General features: G+C 51.3%; 3 protein-coding genes and 1 long non-coding RNA gene across 9 annotated transcripts in view; 1 reads left to right on the top strand and 3 right to left on the bottom strand.

The window, feature by feature from the left end:
- Positions 1-2,931, bottom strand: part of Pnkd (paroxysmal nonkinesiogenic dyskinesia) — a 69,094-nt gene extending 66,163 nt beyond the window's left edge. The window contains exons 1-3 of one of the 3 annotated variants that reach the window (NM_025580.2): positions 2,393-2,496; positions 1,520-1,688; positions 76-438 (exon numbers count right to left, since the gene is read on the bottom strand). In NM_025580.2, coding sequence (NP_079856.2) covers positions 246-438; positions 1,520-1,688; positions 2,393-2,459 — 429 coding nt within the window. In that variant the 5' untranslated portion in view covers positions 2,460-2,496 and the 3' untranslated portion in view covers positions 76-245. Of the gene's footprint in view, positions 1-75; positions 439-1,519; positions 1,689-2,392; positions 2,497-2,802 lie in introns of those variants that run through there. The other 2 variants (XM_006496167.3, NM_001039509.1) reach the window with 2 other exon arrangements.
- Positions 2,792-7,690, top strand: Aamp (angio-associated migratory protein). Of its 4 annotated transcripts, none has more exons than NM_146110.3 (11): positions 2,792-3,027; positions 3,489-3,644; positions 4,317-4,436; positions 4,980-5,119; positions 5,359-5,503; positions 5,711-5,794; positions 5,888-6,003; positions 6,098-6,201; positions 6,351-6,441; positions 6,593-6,747; positions 7,221-7,690. In NM_146110.3, the coding sequence occupies exons 1-11, from the start codon at positions 2,907-2,909 to the stop codon at positions 7,294-7,296; spliced, it is 1,308 nt and encodes a 435-aa protein (NP_666222.2). In that variant the 5' UTR covers positions 2,792-2,906; the 3' UTR covers positions 7,297-7,690. The 4 variants fall into 4 exon arrangements, with proteins under 4 accessions (NP_666222.2, NP_001177373.1, XP_006496021.1 ...); NM_001190444.1 differs by having other exon boundaries at positions 3,486-3,644; XM_006495958.4 differs by lacking the exon at positions 2,792-3,027 and adding an exon at positions 3,114-3,356 and having other exon boundaries at positions 7,221-7,686.
- Gm28364 (predicted gene 28364) lies at positions 4,816-6,369 on the bottom strand. Its single transcript, NR_168296.1, has 2 exons — positions 6,092-6,369; positions 4,816-5,719 (listed from the first exon to the last, which is right to left on the bottom strand). It is a non-coding gene; the product is annotated as a predicted gene 28364 (long non-coding RNA).
- Positions 7,691-7,940: 250 nt separating the features above from the next.
- Positions 7,941-8,930, bottom strand: Gpbar1 (G protein-coupled bile acid receptor 1). Its single transcript, NM_174985.1, has one exon. It carries the CDS (start codon positions 8,928-8,930, stop codon positions 7,941-7,943), a length of 990 nt encoding a protein of 329 aa, NP_778150.1.
- Positions 8,931-17,384: the final 8,454 nt, after the last annotated feature.

Below are 17,384 nucleotides of genomic sequence, written 5' to 3'. Positions count from 1 at the left end.
AGGGAACAGGGAATGAGCAGCTATTTCCACTCTGACCCGCCCCTCCTGGGAACTTACAAATTCAACCTGGCCTCCTTTCCGTGTCAGTACTTAATAACTTTATTTGCATTTGGCTCCTTCCACGGTGTGGAAGAGTTGGGTGCTGGCAGCAGCTTGGGCATCCTGCGCCCTCTGGTGGGCCTCAGGAGCCATGGCCACACAAGACGGCAGTCAATAGTCTAGCACAAGGTTGCAGTGATCCTCACTCAGGTCTGGGCCCCAGACCCAACCTCAGGGAACTGGGCTTGTTGGGGTGAAGCCCTGAACCTCTGGCTCTCATACTCGCCCGTGTTGGACACCCGCATGTTCTGACGAGCTTTCATCTGCTTCAATCGGTCCTTGTCCACTTCCTGCTTGGTGAGGACGAAGAAGAGGATACCACAGGGGAAGCCGATGGCCCTAGGGATGGGGAGATGTGTACCGGGTTTGGGCAGGGACTGGCACTGAGCCAGAGGAGCTAGAAGAATCAGGCCAGCTTTGTCACTTGTACAAATGCTGTGGTGAGACATCTTACGTCTACCTGTCCTTTGTGCTGAGTGCTGGAGGGACCCCACAAACCAGAGCCTCCTGCTGCTGCCTGCTTTAGACAACCGTAATAGTGCTCTATTACATCCTAGCCAACTCCAAACTCCTAGGCATAGTACTCAAAGCCCAGTGTGGTCCTACCTACCTCTTCATTTCTCCTCTGACGGCTGATATTCATGAGTCTCTTCACTTGTGTTGAATGCTTCTGTGTGATAGCCTAAGTAGCCCAGGCTTGCTCTGAGTTAGCAAAGGACCTCCCTGCATACACTGTCTCATGTCCCGTGCCAGACCTCTTTATTTTTCTTTATGGTGTTAAGCTTGTGCACAACCACTAAGGTACATCGACCAACTCTCAGTCTTAGCAGCTACAACTGAAAGAGGGCATTGGTAAGGGCCAAAGAACAGGAAGCCACAAGAGCTGGTGACAATCACAGCTGGGAGCCTCTGTTCCCTCCTTGGAGGGATGGAAATGCAAGGTTTACCTCAGAAAGCTTCAAACGTTATATGGCAAAGTATTGTCATACCTCAGACATTGGATGGAAAAAAATGTTAATTTCCCTTCCTTTTACTTTAGTGAGTGATAATCAGTAATATGTATTAAGGCCAGAATCAGATCCACAGAATTCACAGAAACACGTCTAGCTTCTACACAACGCAATCTGACACTTAATTACTGGGATTGGAATGTGACCCCTGCTCCCAAAGGGAAGGATGAATCCAGTGACTCAAATTCAAATCAGATCAGCTCAATTTGCTCCACAGAAAAGCCACTATCCCCCAATTTTACATATTTTTCCACCCTAGCCCCCCCCCCCCTTCTGAGAGTCCATCCCTTGACTCCAGCAATTTCCTTCCCTTGGATTCAGCTCTCCACCCGCATTTCAGAGAAGTTTCTAGGTCCCCACACCTTTCAATGCACTCCCCACTGGTAGGCAAAGGGAGCAGTTAAACTCACCAGGCTAGCCCCACGGCTTTCATGGGGTTCTTGCCCCTCTTTCTGGGAATGTATTCTAGCTCAGGGGAGAGGGGCTCGGGCTCCTCCTTGCATTCTGGTGAGCTGTGGCTCTGCAGTGCTCTGGTCCTGTTCTGGGAAGCCTTGTTAGCTGTGGCTCCAGAGAGGATCCCTGTGAATGAAAGTATGGCATGTCAGTATGGGAGATGAGGAAGGGGAGTGACTGCAGTCTGGAGTAACAAGTGCAGTGAAGAATCTAAAGAGAAATGGGAAAATCGCCATCGGGTGACACCTTTGGAAGGCTACTTAAACGTCACTGCGGGCTCCTCACCCTGGTGCCAAGGCAGTGAGCTTCGCTGCTGTTCTATTCAGAAGTCAGGCTGGGAAGGACTGCAGAGGAACTCACCGGAGACATACGTATGAAGGAAATCCGGGGAACTGTTTTAAAACTGCAGGACCTTAAGCTATCCTTAAGGATAACTAACTCCATCCCGTCGAAGAGGAAGCTGAAGCCCGAAGACGAGCTGCTTCGCACAAGGTCAAACCGCTAATTACTCAGTGCTAGAACTCAAGCCTCCAGATGCCCAGGGCTCTTTCCTCTGCACTGCGGTGAGTGTGAAACCCCTGGGGCGCGGGAGTCTAAAGGTTTCTTTGGTACCCTCTCTAGCAATAAGACCCTAGACACGCCGCGCAACCTAAACGCAGGAGTTGGACTGGGTGACCTCTAGAGCATCTTTTCACCCCCAGACTCTCTAAGATCTTGCAGAGAGGTGTGGGCAGCAATTGGCATGCTGACTTCCTGCTGTCGCGCTGGGTGGGATATAAAGGAAACGGAATCTTTTAAAACCCTGCCCTCCCGAGGGTCCCTCTCCTTACCCCGGAGGACGCGGGCATTTCTCGCCCCCCGGCCCTTCAGCGCCGTAGCAGCTACCACCGCCGCCATGTTCGGGTCCCACCCCCCTTCACTGCGCTCCCCGTCGGGAATTGTAGTTTGCGTAAGGGGCCTCCCCCGCGCCTTCCGTCCTGCCTACAGAGCAAAAACTACATTTCCCAGAAGTCCGCGTAGCGGGCCCCGGAGAACTACTCCTCCCAGGAGACCCTGGAGGCGCGCACGCTCGCTTGTTTCCCTTCAGCTGGGGGCGGAGTCATGTAAGGTGGAGCTTGGGCTCTCCCGCCACGCCCCGGCCTGGTCATCCTAGTTCTGCCTTATGATTGGCGGCTCTGTTAGTCCACCACTGTCGCCATTGGCCCGGATGCCGTCGCTCTTTCGGCCGGGAGTCACCTACGCCTACTTCCTCCCGGGAGGAGGGGCTCGAGTTCCGCGTCGTCGCGCAGAGCTGACTCTGGGAGGCGTTTGGGCCCAGAGAAGTGGATCGGTAGCTTTCGCCGCATGGAGTCCGAATCGGAGAGCGGAGCGGCCGCTGACACCCCGCCTCTGGAGACTCTGAGCTTTCACGGAGATGAAGAGATCATTGAGGTGGTAGAGCTGGATCCAGGCCCGCCGGACCCGGGTGAGAACTGACGCTCCTGAGGCCACGGGACAAGAGGCGCTCACCCCTGGCCTCTGACCCCTGCTTCTCCCCAGTCCCCCCTCCCCCCTTCCCTACCGGTCGTTCCTACCGACATTTCTCTCCCAGACCTCCTCCCCTACCCCCCACCTTTAGTTTCTAGGCCTGGCTGGGTGGGGGTTCCCTGACGCCTCCCCTAGCCCTTCCCCTCACACACCCCCTTCCCATCATGCCCTCTGTCCTCTCTTCCCACACGGTCGCTGGCCAACACCAGATCTTCAGACCTAGCCTCTCTCCCCCTCCCCGCCCCCCAAGTGCTCTCTTCCTGCTCGGTACGTGTGAGACAACATCTTAACCTTTGGCCACACGACCCACCCTAGCTTCACCTTTTTCATTCTTTAACCCTTACCCCATTCCTTGTATTATCTTTGGAGCTCCATCTTTTAACGCTTCTCTCAAAGCAGATGATCTGGCCCAGGAGATGGAAGACGTGGACTTTGAGGAAGAGGAAGAAGAAGAAGAGGGCAATGACGAGGGCTGGGTCTTGGAACCCCAGGAAGGGGTGGTCGGTAGCATGGAGGGCCCGGATGATAGTGAGGTCACCTTTGCATTGCACTCAGGTAGGCCTTTGAACATCTCAGATCAGTGCAGATGGGCTTTTGAGTATGGCCTGTTGGTCCTAGGCAGCTATTATAAGAGACCAAAGTGAAAGCCACCTACTTTGGCCTGCAGGATATTCAAAGGAAGGGCCATAGGGCACTGGGGTTAAGTGTGACCCCTGGGTTCAAATCCTACCTCTGCTGTTTAGCAGTCTGTCAGCTTTGTTAGCTTTCTGGATCTTGGTATTCTTTAAAATATATATATATATATATATATATATAAAATCTTGTATGAAAGTGAATGGAAGTAACCTAAGTGGAAATTAAAGGTAGTTTACATTCCAGAAGGGGCATTAATAATAATCTCGGATGCCAGCCTCATGAAACTCTCATAACTTAATTCATACCTAGCCTGGTATGGCCTGTCCTGTCAGCTGTGCACCTCAGAGAACGTGGTAAGGGGAACAGCACAGCAGGGGGCTATGCTCCAGAGGAGGTCACAGCTCTGTGGGCTCTGGAAGGGTTTCTCTAACAACCTGAGGCTCCAGACAAGAACTGGATGCAGCTGTCCCAGGAAAGAGCAGCTATGGCTTTGGGGAAAAAGGGAGTGTGCTTCCTGAAGGTTCTGAAAGACAGAGCTCTAGGTGAGAACCCGGTTCCATCCCCATTCTCATGGACTATGTCTTGGGACAGCGTCTGTGTTCTGTGTGAGCCTGGACCCCAAAACCAACACCTTGGCAGTGACAGGGGGCGAAGACGACAAGGCCTTCGTGTGGAGGCTCGGTGATGGAGAGCTGCTCTTTGAGTGTGCAGGTGAGAGGCTGGGGAGGTTGTGTTCCTTTGGATGTCCTGGCAGGGGGCCCCTGAGAATACCCAGCTGCCGTTTACCAGCCTCTGTCTTGTGCCGGATTCAGGGACCCACAATGGAAGAACTGTTTGGCAGGCATTTGGACAGGACATGCTAATAGGCCAAGAGAGGCTGGCTGAGATGAGCATGGTGCTGGGGTAGGAGTAGACAGAGGCACAGAGAAGATAGGCTCTGGTTGCTTAACAGTGGGGCCAGTAGTATCTGTTCTTGGGAAACGGGAGTGCTAGTCCCTGGAGCTGCAGCAAGTTTGGCCCCCTTCTTTGCTGAGGTCCTCCTACTTTCTTTTCTGCTCAGTTGCCTTTAAACAGTGACTAGATGCATGGGTCACTTGTCCCCAACATTTAGGTATTTTTTAATGTTCTTTTTTGCCACCTTTTTAAAGGTTATATAGTTGGGTTGGCCTTGGATGTTGGCAAGGCTGGCCTCAAACTTGGTACATCTCTTAGGCAAACTTGAGTTTAAAACCTGCCTACTTCTCTTTGCTGCAGGCCACAAAGACTCTGTGACATGCGCTGGTTTCAGTCACGATTCCACCCTAGTGGCCACAGGGGACATGAGTGGTCTTTTGAAAGTATGGCAGGTAGACACCAAGGAAGAAGTCTGGTCCTTTGAAGCAGGAGACCTGGAGGTGAGATCCTTGGAGTGAGCTTCCACTCTTTGGGACCTTAAGTGAGAGGGATAGCGGCAGACGGATCCAGATCTAGCCTGGAGAAGTTTGCCTAGAGCCATAGCAGCCCAGCTCTAGCAATGTATCTCTTCGCCTGTAAAGTTCTCGCTGACCTTAGAAGGTCACACCTTAGATGAGGCTCATGGACTTAGGTAGGCTGGGTAGTAGGCCCTGCCTGCTGATCCTCCCTCTCTGATCAGTGGATGGAGTGGCACCCTCGGGCTCCTGTCCTGTTGGCGGGCACAGCCGATGGCAACACTTGGATGTGGAAGGTCCCGAATGGTGACTGTAAGACCTTTCAGGGCCCCAACTGCCCTGCAACCTGTGGCCGCGTCCTCCCTGATGGTGAGAGCAGTTATCTCTTCCTGGGGGTACAGGTGGATCCAGTGACTTGGGGTTACTTCAGTCATTGCAGTCTCCTGCCCTATACTTGGTCTTACCTGTGACTCCAGGGGGAATTTGGGGACCCCCTACACTATCCTTTCTGCTCATTCTTTCCTTGGCGTGTCTGAGTGTCCTCTGTCCTCTGGTTATCCGTGCCTTGGTCCTTAGGGAAGAGAGCTGTGGTAGGGTATGAAGATGGTACCATCAGGATCTGGGACCTCAAGCAAGGAAACCCCATCCATGTACTAAAAGGTATCAGAGGGGGCGGGGTGTTTTCCTTGGCTTTGAGGGAGGAGCCTGAGCCAGGTACAGGACTCAAAACCTCTGTCCACCTGCTTGTTCTAGGGACTGAGGGTCATCAGGGCCCTCTGACCTGTGTAGCCACCAACCAGGATGGCAGTCTGATCCTGACTGGCTCTGTAGACTGCCAGGCCAAGCTGGTCAGTGCCACCACTGGCAAGGTAAGTAGCCTGGGCTTCTTTGTCTGGACCTTCTGCACCTCCCCTGTCTTTTCCCTCTTTGTCCAGGTCTGTGAGCCTCTTTTCTTACCTGTAGGTGGTGGGTGTGTTCAGACCTGAGACAGTCGCCTCCCAGCCCAGCCTGGGAGAGGGGGAGGAGAGTGAGTCTAACTCCGTGGAGTCCTTGGGCTTCTGCAGTGTGTGAGTGTGAGCAGAACCTTGGCCTGGAGACCCAAGAGACTGAGGGAGGAGGTGGCTTTGAGGAGGCATCTAGGAATTGAGACCAAGGAGGAGGGAAGGTATATGAATCTAGGACCTCAAGAGCCTTCTTTGTGTCACTTGCTTCCCAGCATGCCTCTGGCCGCTGTTGGCTATCTGGACGGAACCTTGGCCATCTATGACCTGTCTACGCAGACACTCCGGCACCAATGTCAGCACCAGGTGTGATGTCTGGGGCTTAATTCCTACTTAGGGGCTGTTGTGCTGGCTAAGGGGCAGCCTGTCCTCTGTGGCTCCTCAGGGTGGGTTGGGGTCCTCTCTTCTCCCTTCTGACTTCTGCCCTACTATGTTACTGTGTCACACTCCGGGACAGTCGGGCATTGTTCAGCTGCTGTGGGAGGCTGGCACTGCTGTGGTGTACACCTGTAGCCTGGATGGTGTTGTACGTCTCTGGGATGCCCGGACTGGCCGCCTGCTTACTGACTACCGGGGCCACACTGCTGAGATCCTGGACTTTGCCCTCAGCAAGTAAGCATTATGGGCTGGCAGCTCTAGAAAGTGGGTCTGGTGTGAGGTAGCACAGGTCCTTTGTGGAATGGGAGGCGATTCCTAAGGGAAACGGGACCCAGTGCCTGACTGTGTCCTGTAATAAAGGCATGCTGGGCCGTCCATCTGTGCAGTCACAGTCCTAGAACCCAGCCCTATCCCAGCGATTGGCAGTGAACTACCCATTGTGGGGCCTGACCCTGAGAATGAACAGTCCTGCTCGGTCTGTGGTCCTCCTATGTTAGGGGCTTCCTTCACTGGTTCTTCTGCAGTTTGCATGGGCATAGTTGAATCAGCTCCCTGGCTTTGGGAGAAGGGTCTGAGAAGCAAGTGCAGATTCAGGCAGGGGCTGATGGTAGAGGCGATGCTGGAGCCACTATATCAGGACCCCTGGGAGTGGGCTTGCACTGGGCCTCAGCTTCCTCTGTCCTTTGACCCCTGTGTTCTGTCTACAGAGATGCTTCCCTGGTGGTGACCACATCAGGAGACCACAAAGCAAAAGTATTTTGTGTCCAGAGACCTGACCGTTAACAGCTGTAGCCTCTGGCATGGTGTCTGGTGTTAAGGGGGATAAAGGGACGCCCCTGCCCCCAGCAGAGTTGCGGGGTGCAGAGGGAAGAGGAGGGGAGACCACTGGACTGCTTTCTGACCCCTTCAGCTGACCTGCTTACTCCTTGTCCTTTTCCTCCCTGGAGACCCGCCTTGCCAGGCCCTCCCTCCCCTGCCCAGCCCTGGGGCCTTGTAGGAGGCCGTGTCTCTTTGACTTTGATTCGCTGGTGTGAGCCATGGGGTGCGTCTTTGTATGTTGGGGTTAGGTCTTTGAGGTTCCCGTTCTTTCCCTTCCCAACTCTCTGGGAAAGGAAAGGAGGAAGAGAGACTAGTTACAGATTTTAAAAATGTAAATAAAATATACTTCCCATTGGCAGTGTCTGTGTGCATTTTGTGGGGGGTGGGTGAGTGGAGTCTTCCTGTGGTGCTTAGTGTGTCTCTGGGTCCTTCTAGGGCAGTCTACTGGCCCCTCCCACTTCTGGAGATATGGAAGGAATAATCTGCCCTGATGGCCAGAGATTTATTTGGTCTGGGTGAGGTCTCATGGAGTGAGGGTTCCAATCCAAAGAAGTGGGGCACTGTGAGATAGAAGAGTGTTCTGGGAGGCAGCAGTAGCTGCTGCTTCCCTAATTCAAGTCCAGGTCAATGCTGCATTGGCTACTGGTGTGGTAGGCAGTGCTGGGGCCTGGATTGTCCCTCTTGGCTCTTCCTCGAAGCACTCGTAGACACCTTTGGGCAGCTGTCCTCCAGGGGGCTGTGTAGCGCTGATCACCCAGCCCCATGGCCACAGGCACAGCGGCAGCACTGGTGCTGCCCAATGAGATGAGCGATAACAGAGTTCCAGGCCCTAGTGGTGGGCGACGCTCATAGGCCAAGACTGACAGGAGCAATGTGGCCACATAGGGCCCCCAACACAGCAAGAAGAGCAGTGTGGCTCCTGCCTGTGCCCTAGCCTGCCTCCAGGTGAGAGCCCTAGCCAGGGTTGAGGGTACATCGCGGCACACTGCCCGCTCCAGTCGGCGGATCTCACACAGCTGGCGGTGGGCAGTGGCCAACACGCGGACAGAGAGAAGGGCAGTGGCCCCCACGGCAGGCAACAGGAGGCCATAAACTTCCAGGTAGAGGTAGGGGGCTGGGAAGACAGCTTGGGAGCTGCAGTTGGCATCAGGGCTCCAATGGTTCCAGCCCAGAGCAGGCAGGCTGGCAAAGAACAGGGAGCTGACCCAGGTGAGGAACAGGGCTAGCCGCACACTTCCATGGGGCCGGAGTGGCTGCAACACTGCCATGTAGCGTTCCCCATGCACCAGCAGCAGATTGGCAAGCAGGGAAAGGAAACAAAAGTTGGGGGTCAAGTGGAGAAGGAGGCAGGACCAGTAGCCCTGATGGTTCCGGCTCCATAGCCCAGGCAGCATGGGCAGTGCCAGCCCTGTGAGCAGCCCGGCTAGTAGTAGGCTTAGGAAGAAGCAGCCAGCAGGTGGGCTGCGCAAGTGGCGGTCCAGGGCGATGCCTAGGGCCAGGAGCAGGTTGGCGATGACGATGAGGCTTGCCAGGGCCAAGGAAAGCCCCAGAACCCCCATGGGAATGGCCGACAGCTCAGTGCTGTTGGGTGTCATCATGGGTCTTGGCACATGGAGGGTCCGGAGCTGCAGAAAGCATGCCTGGATGGAGGAGTGGCCAGAGTTAGGTTGGTCCTGCAGTCACTGCCCAGGTGGGGACAGCACATTATCACTGAGGCTTTGGACTCAGACTCTGAGCCATACCTTTTTTTTCTGATACAGATTTTTTTCAGTTGCCAACTTAAAAAAAAAAAAAAAAAAAACCAACTAAAAAAAACCAACTGCATAGGGAAGTCTTGCTTTTGGGTTTTCTTGGAAAATCAATTCTGGTGTTATCTTAGAAGAGGCTACACTTCAGGCGATAACCACAGTTCCCACAGGCAGCTTCGCCTCTCAGCCATCCTGCAGCCCCTGGGCAGCTATGTTTATGCCTGTCTAGACTGGAAGGCAACCTACCCAAAGCATCTGTCAATCTTTGCCTACCCACATCAGGGTGCCAAGAGAGGACAGTAACTGGCCAGCCACTGGGTGAGAGGCTCCCGAAGGCCAGGTCTGGGAAGTCACAGAGTGCTCTGTTCCCGCACCCCCACCCTGTCTCCACGTGGAGCCTGTTACACTTCAGTGAACAGCCTCCGGGTAGGACTTCCAGCCCATAAACTTGACTCATCCGCTCCACACTAGCAACAGGGCCCTTCCTGGGAACCGGAGGGAAGGGTGGGGAGATGCTTGGTAAGGAATTGGGGGTACTAAACAAAGACCCCCCTAAATACAAGCTGAAACCAGGTGACAAGGAAAAGCCTCCAAACTGAGCTTACTTTTCCTTGACTGCCTGGTCTCAGCCCCAGGCCACATTGCAGGGCCAGTGGGAGGGGTCCTGGATCCTGTCAACAGGAGCATCTGCTGTTGCTAGGATCAAAGTCAATACAGAAGGATTCTGCCCTCTGCTCCTCTGGCCTCTGTCCTAGGACCAGCATCAGCTGTACGGTTACCTTAGGCTGCAAGATGCTCTTCTTCCCTCCCAGTGCTCCCAACCCGCACTCCTGATGCTTTCCCCTCCACTGGCCGCCTCCTTCAGGCTCCCCCACAGCCTGCCACTCAGACCTAGCTTTCTGTCTCCGGTAGCACCCTAGTTTGTTCCCCTTTCTCCCTTCGCCACCCACTTTTATTAAACTACTGAGAGCTGGCTTGAGCTAGAGACCCACCCTTCGGACCCGCACCAGCCTCCCTCAGAATAGCAAGAAAGGTAGAGATTATCCAGGGGTAATGTCCTGGTGGGGTGTGGACCATGTCTCCTGAATGGCTTGAGCCAGTGCAGTGTCGACCTCAGGGTCAGACCTGGAGGGGTGATGTGTAGCTACTCACATGGCTGTTAGGAGCAGGTGGTGCTTGCTAGCTCTTCCTCTGCGGATCAAAGAGTCACATCAGCCACTCTTGCAGGTCTTCGGGCCATGCCTGGTGTCCTGGTCAGTGAGCGCATGGTGCTGCCTTCTATGGTGGAGACAGCAGGAACCAGGCTTGCCTGCTCAGACTCTGGCCTGGCCTGGACTCCTGAAGGGATGGAGGAGTCCAAGCTGAAGGACCTCAGTCTTGGCTCCGCCTCTGGGGGTGGGACGTGGCACATCCTGACTGCTTTTACTGGGAGGGCTCCCCCTCCTGTGTAAGTGAACCCTTCCCTAGCAGTCGGCTACATCATGAAACCTGGGTGGTGTTTCCTTACCTCTGAGAACCCTCTTGCTGTCATTGCTGAACATTACCTGGGAAACACATTCCAGCTAATGAATAATGTTTGGTACACAACACTCCCCCCCCACACACACACACACTAACAGAGCCATTTTTAGGTATCTTAATCTCTGAATGTGCCAGGCAGCAGCCCGTAACCAGCCAGATACTTCTGCTGACACACCAAAGGATCATGCACGATGTAAGATGGAGGTGGGGCTGGGCGCCTGATCCAGCCTTGTCTTCCCGGGTCTGCAGTCATCCTCATATCTCTCAACTTTTCTTGTGAGACAGGGTCTCTCTCATATTGCCTAGGCTGGCCTCAAACTCCTGTGGAGTGGAGTGTCACCTTGAACTTGATCCTTTTCCCTCCACCTCCCAAGTTATATGTCACAGAGTCTGATGGTTCTCCTACACTCCACCACATGACAGGCAGGTTACAGAACTCATGAGTTCATGGATGTTAGGTTAGCACTCTTATCAATGGAACTACACCCCCCAGTCCTGAATGGTTTCTGAGTCAAGTTTCGGGGAGATGCATAAGGCATAAAAGGATCTGATAGAGAGGTTCAAATCTGTGATTTCTAACATTTCGGAGCTGAGGCAGTGGGATCAGTGTAAATCGGAGGCTGGCCTGGGTTACGGGGGAGACTGCTTCAATACTGCCAAACCTTCCCAGAAGGAAAAGTCACCTGTTGCAGTTGTGGTGGGGGATGTCCGCATAGGGACCTGTGGATACCACAATGCTTGACAGTACCAAGGGGAGGTCAAGTCAACAAATGGCTGGCTCTTCCACCTCCATGGGGTTCAGAGGTGTACCCCACAGTGAGCGTAACAGGGCTGCTGGTCCCACTGCTTTAACTGTGTGAATTTGGGAAAACTGTTTAAGTTCTCTCAACTCCCTTTCTTTATCTGCAGAGTGGAGCTCAAAATTGTACTTACCTAACCTGGGTTTGTGGTCCTAGCACTTGCGTGTTGAGACAGACGTGTAGGTGGCAGCAAGTTGCAGCCAGCTTCAGAAACATAGTCAGACCTTGTTTCAAAGCAACCAAAGAAGAGTCCCCCTCCAGCAAAGCAGGTAACATGAACCAGATGAGCCCATACTCTTGAGTACTTGATTAAGGTTAATGAGAACATTGTTAGGATTTCTGGTCTCTGCACCTGTTCCCTTCAAACAAGTGCTCTGCCTTGCAAGGCAGATCGGGAGCCTAGGACATCCAAGGGGTGGCATTTTTGCTTTATAGAAGAACTGAGGAAACAAGGTGCAGAGAGAAGGACACGTTCACAGTGCGGAAGCCGAGAGTTCTGTGTCCAATTTCTACTCTTTATCAAATGCAGCTTTAGGGAGAAGGGAGGGGAGCCCAGTCAAACTTCCTAAGAACTGAACCAGGCTGGGGCTGCAGTGAGTAAGCTGGAATGGAGATGAGACCAACCTCCTCACAGAGCAAGACTTCACCATCCTTGGAGAGATGCAGCCTGAACGGCTGGAGGTCTGAGGACTCTGGTACCTTTTGCCCTACATCGCACATTCCAGGGTCCTGGAGAGGTGGGGCTTCTGCTGGGAGACTAAGCAGGCCGGTCTTAAATCCATCCTCCAGGATGACGGCTGGCCGGCCGGCACAGTCTCAGTCCCACGCAGTGGCAGTGGGGCATGAGTCAGGCTCTGGGAGAGTTCAGCCTGGGGCTAGTCTAAAATGGTACTAGACCCCTTGGATATAGGGGCTGCCAGGAATAAACAAGCTTGTCTTCTGTTCCCAGCTTCCTTCCCCAGAGATTCAGGATGTCTGTTTCTTCTCTGTCTGTCTAAACACTGTGTGTGGTATGGCGTGTGAGGGGGGACAGCTCGGGCAGCGGGAGCTGAAGAGTCTGGGTTCTCTCCTGTGTTCAGTTCAACGTCTCCATCACCAGCTCATCTGCTTCCTCTCTGTAACTGTCAAGCCCTCGGCCATGACAGTTTCTTTTGCCCTCTGGTGCAAGTTTTCAGACACTCCATCTGCTGCCTGTGGCCCTGACCTGATGTTTTCCTGGTGGAGAGCATGTGCTGGGCTGGACAATCCAGACTGTCCCAGAAGCCTCCCACATCTCCCTGGTACACTTTCATGTTTGATTTTCCTGATGCATCAGGGACTGGGTGGGTGTGTGCTTTATGAAGTCTGAAAGCAGTTACTCTGGACCAGGGAAGCAGATGAAATTTCCTGTACTCTGAACTGTTTTCCCAGCTACTGTTTAATACGCCCCACACCAATGAGACGGCTAACCTTGTACGCCTGACCTTCCTGCCTCAGCCTCCCAAGTGCTGGGGTCCTTGGTTTGCATCTACCACACCCAGTTGGCATGCACTTGAAGCTGATTTGGACAACATGCCTTCTAGGTCAGTGGTTCTCAACCATTCAGATGCTTCGACCCTTTAATACAGTTTCTCATGTTGTGGTGAACGGCACCCCCACCCCCAATATTTCGTTGCTACTTCATAACTGTAAATTATGAAGCAAACTGTTGGTGAATTGTTGTGTAAACATCTATGTCTTTTAATGGTCTTAGGTGACCCCTGTGAAAGGGTACTTTGAACCCCCAATGGGCTTGAGACCTACAGGTTGAGCACCCCTGGTCTCGATACTGTAACAGATTGGCCAGCATGCTGGCTAACCTTAAACTCTTGAGCCTCCTGTCTCAGCTTCCCAAGTGCTAGGATCACTGGTTTATACCCAGTTGGCCTGCACTTAAAAGCTGATGCGGATGTCCCTTCTAGACACTGTAACAGACTGGCCAGGATTCTGACTTTGAGAAATCTGTATTCAGTCGCTGAGGCAGAAGAAACCCTGTCCTATCCTGTGTGAGACCCTTGAATCCCAGCAATCTTAACAAATATTCTCTGTTTAGGTTTCAGGGAAGATTGAGTAAGGGGGCATCAGGCAGACCCTATATAAAGGCAACCGAATGCCAGCTGCCACATATGATGGATTAGGTTAGGGCTTTTTCCTTCCTTATCCAACATACCCCTCCCCCACATCTTACTGCAATCTCATATCCCTTTTCCTGCTAAACATGTTCCATTCAGATTTAGAGGTTCCTCGTCTCCTCTCTCCAACAGAGGCAACCTAACCATCTTAGGGAAGAGAGCCAACCTTCAAGGGCACCTGCACTCACGAACACACACACACACACACACACACACACACACACACACACACACACACACACACACACACACACACAATTTTAAAAACATTGTAAAAAGGAGAACTGAACTTACCCAGCTAAATTCTAGAACCAGAGTGTAGCTCAGTGGTAGTTGGTGACAGTGTAGCATACATGAGGCTCTGGGATCCATCCCTAGCGCAGGGTGTGGGGGGTACCCCACCCAAGTAAATATAATCTATGCATGTCTTTCTGTCTGTATGTACTAGAGATGTCTACAATGCATAACATGCATTTATCTGTTCTTTTCCCATTGTGCTGAAGCAAGGTCTCACTCTGTGGGCCAGGAACGCAAAGGGCTTCTCTGCCTTGTCCTTGGAAGTGCTGGGATACAAGTGTGAGCCACTATGCCCAACGCACCATGCTTAGCCCCCATTTAGCATGTATCAATTATCACTATGTCCTGTCACATCACCCTACAAGCATGCACATTTGGTACCCTCTTGTCCCCTGCTGTCTTTTTTTTTTTTTTTTAAGGATTCAGTGAGTTTCATTAGAGGTGTTTACAGGAGCATGGACACCTTACCAGTGGCTAAGTCACTGAAGAAAATGTCTTTTATTTCTCCCATCAGCATGGGTTTTGGTTGTTGACAACACATTGTGGAATTGAAACAGGGTTTGTTTATTATTAGAAGAATATTTAGGGCTGGAGAGATGGCTCAGCAGTGAAGAGCACTGACTGCCCTTCCAGAGGTCCTGAGTTCAAATCCCAGCAACCACATGGTGGCTCACAACCATCTGTAATGAGATCTGATGCTCTCTTCTGGTGTGTCCAAAGAGAACAATGGTGGTGTACTCATATATATAAAAAAAAGAGAAATATTTTTTTTAATTTATTAATTTATGTATGTGAATATATGTGAATCCCCTGTTGCTGAGAATTGAACTTAGGACCTCTGGAAAAGCAGTCAATGCTCTTTACTGCTAAGCCATCTCTCCAGCCCCATAAAATAAATATTTTTTAAAAAAGAATATTTAATGCCATATGTTCTATGATTTTTTTTTTCTCAAGACAGGGTTTCTCTGTATAGCCCTGGCTGTCCTGGAACTCACTCTGTAGACCAGGCTAGCCTCAAACTCAGAAATCCACCTGCCTCTGCTGGAATTAAAGGCATGCGCCACTGATGCCAGGCCCTGTAGTACTTCTTTAGAAACCTAATTGTCTCAGAGGTACTCTGCCCTGCTCCCTATCTCCCCCCCCACCCCCCAAAAAAAGTCAGATTATTGCTGTTGCTTGCCTGCCTGAACTAGATGGTAAGACCCCATTGGAGGTTTTTGTTTCTTTGTTTTGTTTTGTTTTGTTTTGTTTGAGGCAGGGTTTCTCTGTATAGCCCTGGCTGCCCTGGAACTCACTTTGTAGACCAGGCAGGCCTCGAACTCAGAAATCCGACTACCTCTGCCTCCCAAGTGCTGGGCGCCCGGCTTTTTTTTTGAGTCAGTATTTGTCTATAACTGGCTGTCCTAGAACTCTGTAGACCAGACTAGCCTTGAATTCAAGAGAGCTGCCTGTTTATCCCTACCCCCACCCCCAAGTGCTGGAATTCACCCCCAAGTGCTGGAATTCACCCCCATCACCTAGCTGTTTTTTTGTTTTTGTTTTGTTTTGAGATATGGTTACATTATGCAGCCTTGGCTTGCCTGGAATTCATTGTATCAAATAGGCTTGTTTTGAAGTCACAGAAACCCACCTGCTTTTACCTCCCAAGGAGGACTGGAGTTTATAGTTTTTAAAAACTGTGTGTGCTCAATCGACCACCCCAATATTTATCTCATGTAGGAATTGCTGAGCCTGAGAAAGGGGTGGGCATGCAGATCCAAAGCTGCATGAGATCCATCCACCAGGACACAAGGCAGCAACAGGATAACGGGGAGGAATCCTGGCGAGGGTCCAGTATTGATGGTGTGACAGAAGCCAGAGGCCCAGAACCAGACCAATGACTCACTGCAGTGAACATTTGCAAGTAAAGATGTGTAGACAGGATGGTATACTAACTGTAGCAATCTGAGGCATACTACAGTTTCCACGATGAGATGTTTTTTATGCTTTTTCTTCTTTTGGGGGACAGGTTGCAAGCCAGTTATGGAGTGGGGAGATGAGTGGGATTGGTGTGTATAGTGTGAAACAAATAAAAATATTTAAAAAAAAAAAAAAGAGTTGTCCTGGTTAAAGCCTCTCTCTCTTCATTAGAAGTAAAATCCTAAGACAGAAGTGAAGTAAAAGAGAATTCAAGACCTGGAAAATGGGAAGAGCATCACGAAACACTGCCATCAAGGCATGATGTTGCTGTTGGAACCACAACCACACAGCAGCTCAGGGTACCTGCATTAATTCCAACATTTATGTTAGAGGGAGGAGGTGCCCATAAAATCCCACCCTTCCCTAAGGATTGCTAATGGTTGCTGGAGGACATAGTATCTTTTTCCTAGTCTAAGACTAGGAGATTAAGTAGGCAGAAACAGGGTTCAGAAGGGAAAAGAAGAATATACCAAAGGGTGACGGGTGATCTCCAAACAAACAAAGCAAGCAACTTGTCACCACTGCCAAGAACGCACAGGGCAATCCAGAGTTCTCTTTCTTAAGTCGGCACAGAGGGAAAGGCGAGGCAGGGCTGAGTGGAGCAAACATGCCATCCAAGCCCTTGAAGACCAAGGCAAGATGACTGCTGAGCTGGAGACCAGCCTGGGCCAAGTGATGCTTTGTCAAAAACAAGACAAAACAAAAAGATGGAACAAAAAAGTAGTTGCTCATGGTGGTGTATGCTTGTAGTCCCAGCACTTGAGAGGCAAAAGCCAGACTGGATCAGACAGCAGGATCCTGTCTCCAAAAGCAACACCCCAACAAGAACAACTCCTCTATCAAAACTATCAGTGAAACTCTATTAAGTCTATCCCTCTCAAGATACTTTACTACCTCCCAGAAACAGGAGACCTTGCAGGTCCCTAGGACCCCATTCTAATGAATTATGCCTAATGACATGAGGACATATTTAAAAATAATGACCTGTTTTAAATTTGACAACGGATGGGGTAAAATGGTACTCTAACGCTGTCCTGACACACATGTACAAAATCACATTTCCAATCAATGCTACATGCGATGTAGTGACCGTACTACTCCATCCTACAAATGCTAGTTTCAGAAAACCATCCAAGTGAGAAAAATGCAGAGAACATCAGAAACATACAACAGCAGAAGTGTTAAATAAAATGGGTTAAATGTGTAGAAAGCATATAGCCTTGTCATTCTACTGGTGTGACAGACACTGCACCACAATCACTCAAGGTGTCAGCACTGGGAAGGTGACAGGACCTCACGTTATCATCTCTAACATGCATGTACATGTTATCTCAAAATTAAAATTGTAGAAAATAAAAGTGCCGCCTGTATAAAGTCAGGTGACTGCACAATTTACTGATAGTTAAACTAGTCTGCAACACACTGCCTGAAATGGAGACAGAAAAATAGCCTCCAAATCATCCTGGATTTGGCACCATATCTTGCTAGGAGACAGCACACTTTGCTAGGTATCCAGGTATTTGCTAGGTATTCAGCAGGCATTTCCTACAGTGAGTGAGCTTTAGGGAGTACACAGA

The sequence above is a fragment of the Mus musculus genome, chromosome 1 (genome assembly GCF_000001635.26).
Source record: "Mus musculus strain C57BL/6J chromosome 1, GRCm38.p6 C57BL/6J".
Lineage (NCBI taxonomy): Eukaryota > Metazoa > Chordata > Mammalia > Rodentia > Muridae > Mus > Mus musculus.
The sequence above is the reverse complement of the archived record's forward strand: the minus strand, read 5'-3'. Positions and strand labels throughout refer to the sequence as shown.